The 12004-nt window shown below is 41.5% G+C and overlaps 1 protein-coding gene across 2 annotated transcripts in view; it reads left to right on the plus strand.

Moving 5' to 3' along the window:
- The window catches only part of capn5b (calpain 5b), a 172561-nt gene that overhangs the window by 134730 nt on the left and 25827 nt on the right, over positions 1-12004 (plus strand). For both annotated transcript variants that reach the window (XM_061962782.2, XM_061962783.2), the window contains exons 8-10: positions 4514-4591; positions 6526-6721; positions 6793-6915. In XM_061962782.2, the coding sequence (XP_061818766.1) occupies positions 4514-4591; positions 6526-6721; positions 6793-6915 (397 nt within the window). The remainder of the gene's footprint in view (positions 1-4513; positions 4592-6525; positions 6722-6792; positions 6916-12004) is intronic.

Consider the following 12004-nt stretch of genomic DNA (forward strand, 5'->3'; position numbering starts at 1 on the left):
CTAGGAAGAAGACAAAACTACGCTGCCTGTAACTCCCACTAGGAAGGTCGGAGAGACATGAAACAAAAACCTTTATGTAGGTCTGACTTAGACCTACATTTTTCAATTGTACATCTTCGGGCTAAAATCAACAGGAAGTTGGCAATTCCCCCTTCAAGACAAAAAAGTACTAAAAACAGTCACTTTTGCCTCTTTGAGCTGTAATTTGACCCCCTTAACATGCTTCAAAACTCACCAAACTTAACACACACATCAGGACTGGCTAAAACTGTGATCTAATGAAAAAAACCTAACCCCAAATCTAAAAATTGTGCTCTACAGCAATTTTTTAATAAAACGGACAAAAAACTGCTCCTCGGAAGAAATAAACTACAAAACTGCCTGTAACTCCCACTGGGAAGGTCGGAGAGACATGAAACAAAAACCTCAATGTAGGTCTCACTTAGACCTACATTTCATAAATTGACAACCCCCAGCAAAAATCTACAGGAAGTTTGCTATTCCCCCTTCAACACAACATTTTTGTAAAAAACGGTCACCTTTCTTCAAACATTATCTCCTCTGAGCGCGTTTGTTGTTTCGGCTTCAAACTTACTCAGGAGAGAGATTGAACCCTTCTGATTAAAAGTTGGTGAAAGAGTTGTGATACCTGCTCCGGTTTTGATTTTATGACCCTTCAAAGACCCGCTGCACTGATGCTCCTGCGGTGCTGTTTTTTTAAGATGGCTGCTCAAAAGCAGGAAGCACCAACGTGCCCACACAATGCAGACAAGGTAGGTACACTAGACAAAAGTCTTGGGACACTTCAGACTACAAGTACACAAAAGTCTTGGGACACTTACGACTAGCACCTGCCAAATCCGCGGGCCCGAACAACGCTGCTTGCAGCTTTAATTCTTTCTTTTTTCTTCCGCCGCCTCTTCGAGCACCAATTTGACCCACTTAACATGCTTCAAAACTCACCATATTTGACCCACACATCAGGACCTGCGAAAATTGCCTTTTAATAAAAAAACCGAACCCCAAAAATCAAAATTGCGCTCTAGCGCCCCCTAGGAAGAAGACAAAACTACGCTGCTTGTAACTCCCACTAGGAAGGTCGGAGAGACATGAAACAAAAACCTTTATGTAGGTCTGACTTAGACCTACATTTTTCAATTGTACATCTTTGGGCTAAAATCAACAGGAAGTTGGCAATTCCCCCTTCAAGACAAAAAAGTACTAAAAACAGTCACTTTTGCCTCTTTGAGCTGTAATTTGACCCTCTTAACATGCTTCAAAACTCACCAAACTTAACACACACATCAGGACTGGCTAATACTGTGATCTAATGAAAAAACCTAACCCCAAATCTAAAAATTGTGCTCTACAGCAATTTTTTAATAAAACGGACAAAAAACTGCTCCTCGGAAGAAATAAACTACAAAACTGCCTGTAACTCCCACTGGGAAGGTCGGAGAGACATGAAACAAAAACCTCTCCGTAGGTCTCACTTAGACCTACATTTCATAAATTGACAACCCCCAGCAAAAATCAACAGGAAGTTTGCTATTCCCCCTTCAAAATTACTTTTTTGTAAAAACCAGTCACCTTCCTTCAAAAACGAACTCCTCTGAGCGCGTTTGTCGTTTCGCCTTCAAACTAACACAGGAGAGACATTGAACCCTTGTGATTACAACAACAGAAGCGCTTTTTAATTAACTGCTCCGGTTTTGATTTTATGACCCTTCAAAGACCCGCTGCGCTGATGCTGCTGCAATGCTGTTTTTTTAAGATGGCTGCTTAAAAGCAGGAAGCACCAACGTGCCCACACAATGCAGACAAGGTAGGTACACTAGACAAAAGTCTTGGGACACTTCAGACTACAAGTAGACAAAAGTATTGGGACACCTAGGACTAGCACCTGCCAAATACGCGGGCCCGTCCAACGCTGCTTGCAGCTTTAATTTCTTCTGTAATTTCAATTAAAGCCATCGAAGTTGGCTTTAATTGTTTACTTGAGTCATATTGCCATCATATTGCAGCCTACACGTATCTCTTATGTTTGACTCCCATCTACTGGTCACACTCATCATTACACCATGTACCAAATAAAATTGCTTCGAGGTCGGTAAGCAAAACCAGAAACATTCCGTACATTAGGCGCACCGGGTTATAAGGCGCACTGTCGAGTTTTGAGGGGGAAAAAGATTTTAAGTGCGCCTTACAGTCCAGAAAATACGATACTATAAGATTTTTTTTTTTAAATACATTTTTTGTGGTCCCCTATTTATTTTTGAAAAGTATCAAGATACAACCAAAATATTGGTATCAGGACATCTGCTGTCATGATTTCCATTGAATTTTGCTGTCTTGTCTCTTCAGTTGTCCTTTTTTCTCCCCCCCCAGCAGCCCCAGTAAAGAAAGCCTGTTAATGTAGTTTGTCTCTGCTCCGTACTGAATGTTCCGTACTCGAAATTTGATTAGGAATCCGTGTAGCGTGACGTACAATTGAGAAGACGCACTAGACAATAACACAGACCTCAGAAAGCGTTTACCCCGCTGCACCGCTCCCAAAGCAATCTGTCCAAATTTGAGCTGGCTGATTCTTCGCTGAAACCGTATTACTGTTGTGTGCAAGAGGCCTCGCTCTCCTCGGCTGTTCTCTCTCTCCGCAGGAACGCCTCGTTCTTTTTATTTTTGCATTTAGCCTCCTCGGCACCCCGGGGGAATAAGTAAGCCCGGGATGAAGTTGGTCCCACGACAGCCTTCCGTCTTTGAATTGTTAGTTACCAGCCTCTTGTGAAACAAACAGGGGCTGGTGGTAAAGCAGGATAATGGAGTCTGAATAATTGATGGCAGAAACAGACGATTGTTAAGGAGACTCTGCGCTCTTCTTCCTCCATCACTCCACCGCTCTCACCGAAATATCTGGGCATTAGAGATGCGCGGATAGGCAATTTATTTCATCCGCAACCGCGGCAGAAAGTCGTCAACCATCCGCCATCCACCCGATGTAACGTTTGATCAGAACTGCACCCGCCCGCCATCCGCCCGTTGTTATATATCTAATATTAATTAAAAAAAAAAAAAAATGGTGAAAACTACGCGAATTGCACCTTGTGCAGACAAGATTTTTCGATCGGACACGGAGGAATTAGCGATGTAAAAGACCACGTTGGGACAAAAAAACACAAGTCTAATGCCGTTGCTAGCGATACAAGTGGAAAACTTTCAACGTTTTTCGTCGCCCAAACAGATTCTTTGGATGTGATAAATGCCGAAGTTTTATTTACGGAGGCAATAATTGAGCATGGACTTCCAATCGCACTGGCTGATCACATGGGACAGTTAATAATGTAATGCAACCTTTAAAAATCATTACGCGGTGATCGCGATCCCAAAAATAAACTTTTCTTGCATGATAATGTCCAGAAAAATTCGCTTTATATTACTATAGAGTCCTTTTAACGAATGAGTTTGATGGTTTATCACAAACCTTAAATGAAAGAAGTCCTTTGTTCTCCTGCAGCATGGCCTTGCTTTGTGTTTGGTGCGCCATCCTGTCGGCTGTATTTCACAGCACGACATACTGTTAAAAGTGTTTATACTATTTATACTTTCAATTAACAAATTGAAGTCTTGTGAAAGCTTGACAGGATAACTGGCATTAACTGTCAAAATAATTTCAAACTATTGAAGTTAGCTTACAGAATAAACATGTCAATCAACCCATATGATTTTTGCTGTAATATTTTTGTTTTGAAAAGTCACTGTGACTGATAGAAAAGTGATGCTTTTAGCAACATTTTAACCTGTCTGAATGCTAATAATCATTTTGCGAGCAAGCAGGTAAGCTGCGCGGGCGGAGCGCGCGGAGTGACCCATGTTACGAGCCCCCGGCCACGGGGGTGGCGGGCAGGTAAGCTGCTTACCTGCTGAGCGTGACGCCGGCCGCGGCGAAAGCGGACGAGGCGGGGTGTCGGTGCGGTGGGCGCGGTAGTGACCCTGGACGTGCGTCGGGCCCTTCTCGCGGATCGCCTCAGCTACGGCTCCCGGTGGGGCCCTCTCGGGGGAAGGAGCCTCGGTCCCGGACCCCGGCGAGGCGTCCCTTCTCCGCTCCGTAAAAGTGTCCATCTCTTTTTTTTTTTTTCTTCTGTTGTGGCATATGCTGCAGGTGCCTGCTCGTTTTTCGTATGTGGGTAACAACATTTAACTATGTATATATATTTCCCAATTGGTTTAACTGCCACCCGCAAAAAAAAAAAAAAAAAAAAAATATCTAATTAATCCGCCCGACCCGACCCGCGGATAAAATCTTATTTTTTTAAATTTCATCCGCCCGATCCGCGGATAATCCGCGGACTCCGCGGTTGTGTCCGCAAACCGCGCATCTCTACTGGGCATGCTTTGATAAAAGAAGAAAACCTGTTACTTTCCGAGGGCCGTGTGTTCGAGTCCCACACTTCTGCTTCCACTTTCTCTACACACACACACACACACGTACCTTCATTGTGATGCCATTTCTTTGCAGTTCAGAGGAGTGGAACAAGGTGAGCAAGAGCGAGAGGGAAAAGCTCGGCGTCACCGTGCAGGACGACGGCGAGTTCTGGTGAGACATTTCCGCCTTGCACTGCAGTCGAGTTTTTTTTCCACCTTTACAGTAGAAAATGCACAACCTGTACTATTATTTTTCTCTGTTCAAACACATCCTGGTGTTACTATACTTGCCAACCCTCCCGAGTTTTCCGGGAGACTCCCGGATTTCAGTGCCTCTCCCGAAAATCTCCCGGGACAACCATTCTCCCGATTTCCAGCCGGGCTTAAGGCACCTCCCCTCCAGGTCCGTGCGGACCTGAGTGAGGACAGCCTGTCGTCACGTCCGCTTGGCCAACCAAAAAGTAACCACAGAACACTATACCGTATAGTGTTCTGTGGTTACTTTTTGGTTGGCAAACGGTTTACGTTGTTTTGTGCACCCTGACGGCAAGAGTGGGAGTCGGTTCTGATATGAAGTAAAGAGACGTAACTTCGTCACCTCGCCTGGTTATTGACTCCAACCCAGAATATTACACTGCCCATACCTATGCTCCTTCAAAGGCTGTGCTACTGGCTGCAAAGCATTGTACTTTCAAATACAACAATGAGTAGAGGAGTGTTATGTGTGTATATTTGTAAATAAATAAACACTGAAATTCAAGTGTTTATTTTATTTATATGTATATATATATAATAATAAAATACATATATATATATATATATAGTCAAGTATTTCTTTTATTTATATATATATATATATATATATATATATATATATATATATGTATATATATACTGTATGTGTGTGTATATATATATATATATATATATGTATATATATATATATATATATATATGTGTGTGTGTATATGTGTGTGTATATACAGGTAAAAGCCAGTAAATTAGAATATTTTGAAAAACTTGATTTATTTCAGTAATTGCATTCAAAAGGTGTAACTTGTACATTATATTTATTCATTGCACACAGACTGATGCATTCAAATGTTTATTTCATTTAATTTTGATGATTTGAAGTGGCAACAAATGAAAATCCAAAATTCCGTGTGTCACAAAATTAGAATATTACTTAAGGCTAATACAAAAAAGGGATTTTTAGAAATGTTGGCCAACTGAAAAGTATGAAAATGAAAAATATGAGCATGTACAATACTCAATACTTGGTTGGAGCTCCTTTTGCCTCAATTACTGCGTTAATGCGGCGTGGCATGGAGTCGATGAGTTTCTGGCACTGCTCAGGTGTTATGAGAGCCCAGGTTGCTCTGATAGTGGCCTTCAACTCTTCTGCGTTTTTGGGTCTGGCATTCTGCATCTTCCTTTTCACAATACCCCACAGATTTTCTATGGGGCTAAGGTCAGGGGAGTTGGCGGGCCAATTTAGAACAGAAATACCATGGTCCGTAAACCAGGCACGGGTAGATTTTGCGCTGTGTGCAGGCGCCAAGTCCTGTTGGAACTTGAAATCTCCATCTCCATAGAGCAGGTCAGCAGCAGGAAGCATGAAGTGCTCTAAAACTTGCTGGTAGACGGCTGCGTTGACCCTGGATCTCAGGAAACAGAGTGGACCGACACCAGCAGATGACATGGCACCCCAAACCATCACCCAACCATGCAAATTTTGCATTTCCTTTGGAAATCGAGGTCCCAGAGTCTGGAGGAAGACAGGAGAGGCACAGGATCCACGTTGCCTGAAGTCTAGTGTAAAGTTTCCACCATCAGTGATGGTTTGGGGTGCCATGTCATCTGCTGGTGTCGGTCCACTCTGTTTCCTGAGATCCAGGGTCAACGCAGCCGTCTACCAGCAAGTTTTAATTTCGTCCCAATCCAACACTACCAAAAAAAAAAAAGCAGAAAGTCTCCTTAACGTTAAACCTTCTCCTTTGCCCCGATCTCATTTCCTCTTATTTGTACACCTGTGGAAGGTCTTCTTCTCAAAAGCTCTCCCCTCTCGTGGGTACCCACTCCTCTCCTTGTCCCGCCCTCCCTCAGGATGACCTTTGACGACTTCTGCCAGTACTTCACCGACCTGATCCTGTGCCGCCTCATCAACACCTCCTACCTGAGCATCCACAAGACCTGGGAGGAGGAGGTGATGAGGGGCTCCTGGGTGCACCGGCAGGACCCCCTGCGCAACCGATCGGGAGGCTGCATCAACCACAAGGCCACGTTCCTGCAGAACCCTCAGGTGGGTCCAGATGATGACAATCGTACACTAGAGGGCGCACTGAGCGTTACGACCTGTGTTCCTCTCCGCAGTACGTGTTTGACGTGAAGAAGGTGGAGGACGAGGTGCTGATCTGCTTGCAGCAGAAAGAGAAGAGAGCCACGCCCAAAGAGGGCAAAGGGGAAAACCTTGCCATAGGCTTCGATATTCACCGGGTAAAACAAATTATCTTGAAATTTCCGTCAACGTTTTTTTTTTTGCAACCTATCGCCTAAAACTATTGAAAGATTCTTAGTATGACACGAGCACTTTATTCCCAATCTTTAATGAACCTACTGCCAAAGCACGAGTCAAAGATCATCTATACAACAGAAGCGCTCTGCTGTTTTTGAGGACCTACTCTTAAAACACTACTCAAAGATCCTCTATACAGCAGAAGCACTCTGCTTATTTTGAGAACCTACTTCTAAAACATTAGTCAAAGATTCTCTATACGACAGAAGAGCTCTGCTGTTTTTGAGGACCTACTCCTAAAACACTAATCAAAGATCCTCTATACAGCAGAAGCACTCTGCTTATTTTGAGAACCTACTTCTAAAACATTAGTCAAAGATTCTCTATACGACAGAAGCGCTCTGCTGTTTTTGAGGACCTACTCGTAAAACACTAATCAAAGATCCTCTATACAGCAGAATCACTCTGCTTATTTTCAGAACCTACTTCTAAAACATTAGTCAAAGATTCTCTATACGACAGAAGCGCTCTGCTGTTTTTGAGGACCTACTCCTAAAACACTACTCAAAGATCCTCTATACAGCAGAAGCACTCTGCTGTTTTTGAGGACCTACTCCTAAAACACTACTCAAAGATCCTCTATACAGCAGAAGCACTCTGCTTATTTTGAGAACCTACTTCTAAAACATTAGTCAAAGATTCTCTATACGATAGAAGCGCTCGGCTGTTTTTGAGGACCTACTCCTAAAAAAATACTCAAAGATCCTCTATACAGCAGAAGCACTCTGCTTATTTTGAGAACCTACTTCTAAAACATTAGTCAAAGATTCTCTATACGACAGAAGAGCTCTGCTGTTTTTGAGGACCTACTCCTAAAACACTAATCAAAGATCCTCTATACAGCAGAAGCACTCTGCTTATTTTGAGAACCTACTTCTAAAACATTAGTCAAAGATTCTCTATACGACAGAAGCGCTCTGCTGTTTTTGAGGACCTACTCGTAAAACACTAATCAAAGATCCTCTATACAGCAGAATCACTCTGCTTATTTTCAGAACCTACTTCTAAAACATTAGTCAAAGATTCTCTATACGACAGAAGCGCTCTGCTGTTTTTGAGGACCTACTCCTAAAACACTACTCAAAGATCCTCTATACAGCAGAAGCACTCTGCTGTTTTTGAGGACCTACTCTTAAAACACTACTCAAAGATCCTCTATACAGCAGAAGCACTCTGCTTATTTTGAGAACCTACTTCTAAAACATTAGTCAAAGATTCTCTATACGATAGAAGCGCTCGGCTGTTTTTGAGGACCTACTCCTAAAAAAATACTCAAAGATCCTCTATACAGCAGAAGCGCTCTGCTTATTTTGAGAACCTACTTCTAAAACATTAGTCAAAGATTCTCTATACGACAGAAGAGCTCTGCTGTTTTTGAGGACCTACTCCTAAAACACTAATCAAAGATCCTCTATACAGCAGAAGCACTCTGCTTATTTTGAGAACCTACTTCTAAAACATTAGTCAAAGATTCTCTATACGACAGAGACGCTCTGCTGTTTTTGAGGACCTACTCCTAAAACACTACTCAAAGATCCTCTATACAGCAGAAGCACTCTGCTGTTTTTGAGGACCTACTCTTAAAACACTACTCAAAGATCCTCTATACAGCAGAAGCACTCTGCTGTTTTTGAGGACCTACTCCTAAAACACTACTCAAAGATCCTCTATACAGCAGAAGCACTCTGCTGTTTTTGAGGACCTACTCTTAAAACACTACTCAAAGATCCTCTATACAGCAGAAGCACTCTGCTTATTTTGAGAACCTACTTCTAAAACATTAGTCAAAGATTCTCTATACGATAGAAGCGCTCGGCTGTTTTTGAGGACCTACTCCTAAAAAAATACTCAAAGATCCTCTATACAGCAGAAGCGCTCTGCTTATTTTGAGAACCTACTTCTAAAACATTAGTCAAAGATTCTCTATACAACAGAAGCACTCTACTGTTTTTGAGGACCTACTTTTAAAACACTACTCAAAGATCCTCTATACAGCAGAAGCACTCTGCTTATTTTGAGAACCTACTTCTAAAACATTAGTCAAAGATTCTCTATACGACAGAAGCGCTCTGCTGTTTTTGAGGACCTACTCTTAAAACACTAATCAAAGATCTTCTATACAGCAGAATCACTCTGCTTATTTTCAGAACCTACTTCTAAAACATTAGTCAAAGATTCTCTATACAACAGAAGCGCTCTGCTGTTTTTGAGCACCTACTTTTAAAACACTAGTCAAAGATCCTCTATACAGCAGAATCACTCTGCTTATTTTCAGAACCTACTTCCAAAACATTAGTCAAAGATTCTCTATACGACAGAAGCGCTCTGCTGTTTTTGAGCACCTACTTTTAAAACACTAGTCAAAGATCCTCTATACAGCAGAAGCACTCTGCTTATTTTGAGAACCTGCTTCTAAAACATTAGTCAAAGATTCTCTATACGACAGAAGCGCTCTGCTGTTTTTGAGGACCTACTCCTAAAACACTACTCAAAGATCCTCTATACAGCAGAAGCACTCTGCTGTTTTTGAGGACCTACTCTTAAAACACTACTCAAAGATCCTCTATACAGCAGAAGCACTGCTTATTTTGAGAACCTACTTCTAAAACATTAGTCAAAGATTCTCTATACGACAGAAGCGCTCGGCTGTTTTTGAGGACCTACTCCTAAAAAAATACTCAAAGATCCTCTATACAGCAGAAGCGCTCTGCTTATTTTCAGAACCTACTTCCAAAACATTAGTCAAAGATTCTCTATACGACAGAAGCGCTCTGCTGTTTTTGAGCACCTACTTTTAAAACACTAGTCAAAGATCCTCTATACAGCAGAAGCACTCTGCTTATTTTGAGAACCTACTTCTAAAACATTAGTCAAAGATTCTCTATACGACAGAGACGCTCTGCTGTTTTTGAGGACCTACTCCTAAAACACTACTCAAAGATCCTCTATACAGCAGAAGCACTCTGCTTATTTTGAGAACCTGCTTCTAAAACATTAGTCAAAGATTCTCTATACGACAGAAGCGCTCTGCTGTTTTTGAGGACCTACTCATAAAACACTTGTCAAAGATCCTCTATACAGCAGAAGCACGATGCTGTTTTTGAAGATCTACTTCTAAGACACTAGTCAAAGATGCTCTTATACAACAGAAGCGCTCTGCTGTTTTTGAGGACCTACTCTTAAAACACTAGTCAAAGGTTCTATATAAGGCAGAAGCGCTCCGATGTTTTTGAGGAAGTAACGCAAGTCAAAGATCCTCTATATGCCACAAATATGTTGCCGTTTTTGAAGACCGGCTGCCAAATATGCTCCTCAAAGATTCTCTCAATGACAGCAGCGCTGTTTTTAAGGACTATACAACAAAAGCACACTGCTGTTTTTGAGCACCTCCTGCAAAAGTACTAGTCAAAGATCTTTCATACACCAAAATAACTCACAATCTCTTAATGACCCTCCTGCCAAAGCCTTACTCAAAGATCCTGTATACAGCAAAAGCACTCTGCTGTTTTTGAGGACCTAGTCTTAAAACGCTAGTCAAAGATTCTAAATAAAGCAGAAGTGCTCCGTTGTTTTTGAGGAAGTACTACCAAAACGCAAGTCAAAGATCCTCTATATGACTCAAATATGTTGCCATTTTTAAGACCTACTGCCAGTGAAAGTACGTTAGTGTAATATTCTCTCAATGCTGTTTTTAAGGACTATGCTGTTTTTGAGCACCTCCTGCAAAAATACTAGTCAAAGATCTTGTACACATCAAAAGGACTCACAATCTTTTAATGAACCTACTGCCAAAGCACTACTCAAAGATCCTCTATGCAACAGAAGTGCTTTGCTGTTTTTGAGGACCTACTTCTAAAACACTAGTCAAAGATGCTCTATACAACAGAAGCGCTCTGCTGTTTTTGAGGACCTTCTCTTAAAACACTCGTCAAAGATCTTCAATACGGCAGAAGCGCTCTGTTGTTTTTGAGGAAGTACTAAAAAAATGCAAGTCAAAGATCCTCTTTATGCCACAAATATGTTGCCGGTTTTAAAGACCTGCTGGCAAACATGCTCGTCAAAGATTCTCTTAATGACAGGAGCGCTGTTTTTAAGGACTATACAACAAAAGCGCACTGCTGTTTTTGAGCACCTCCTGCAAAAATACTAGTCAAAGACCTTTTACACACCAAAAAGTGTGTAAAAGAACCTACTGCCAAAGCACTACTCAAAGATCCTCTATACAACAGAAGTGCTTTGCAGTTTTTGAGGACCTACTTCAAAAACACTAGTCAAAGATCCTCTCTCCAACAGAAGTGCTCTGCTGTTTTTGAGGACCTACTCTTAAAACAGTACTCAAAGGTTCTATATAAGGCAGAAGCACTCTGTTGTTTTTGAGGAAGTACTACAAAAACGTAAGTCAAAGATCCTCTATATGCCACAAATATGTTGCCATTTTTAAATACCTGTTGCCAAACATGCTCGTCAAAGATTCTCTCAATGACAGAAGTGCTGTTTTTAAGGACTATACAACAAAAGCACACTGCTGTTTTTGAGCACCTCCTGCAAAAATACTAGTCAAATATCTTCTGTACACTAAAATGACTCCCAATCTTTTAATGAACCTACTACCAAAGCACTACTCAAAGATCCTCTATACAACAGAAGCACTTTGCTGTTTTTGTGGACCTACTTCTAAAACACTAGTCCAAGATCCTCTATACCACAGAAGCGCTCTGCTGTTTTTGAGGACCTACTCTTAAAACACTCGTCAAAGATCTATACGGCAGAAGCGCTCCGTTGTTTTTGAGGAACTACTACAAAAACGCAAGTCAAAGATCCTCTATATGACACAAATATGTAAGATCTATTGCCAGTGAAGGTATACTAGTGAAAAGATTCTCTCAATACTGTTTTTAAGGACTATACAACAAAAGCACACTGCTGTTTTTGAGCACTTCCTGCAAAAATACTAGTCAAAGATCTTTTATACACCAAAATAACTCACAAACTTTAAATGAACCTCCTGCC

This window comes from Nerophis lumbriciformis, linkage group LG09 (assembly GCF_033978685.3).
Source record: "Nerophis lumbriciformis linkage group LG09, RoL_Nlum_v2.1, whole genome shotgun sequence".
In the NCBI taxonomy this organism is placed as follows: Eukaryota; Metazoa; Chordata; class Actinopteri; order Syngnathiformes; family Syngnathidae; genus Nerophis; species Nerophis lumbriciformis.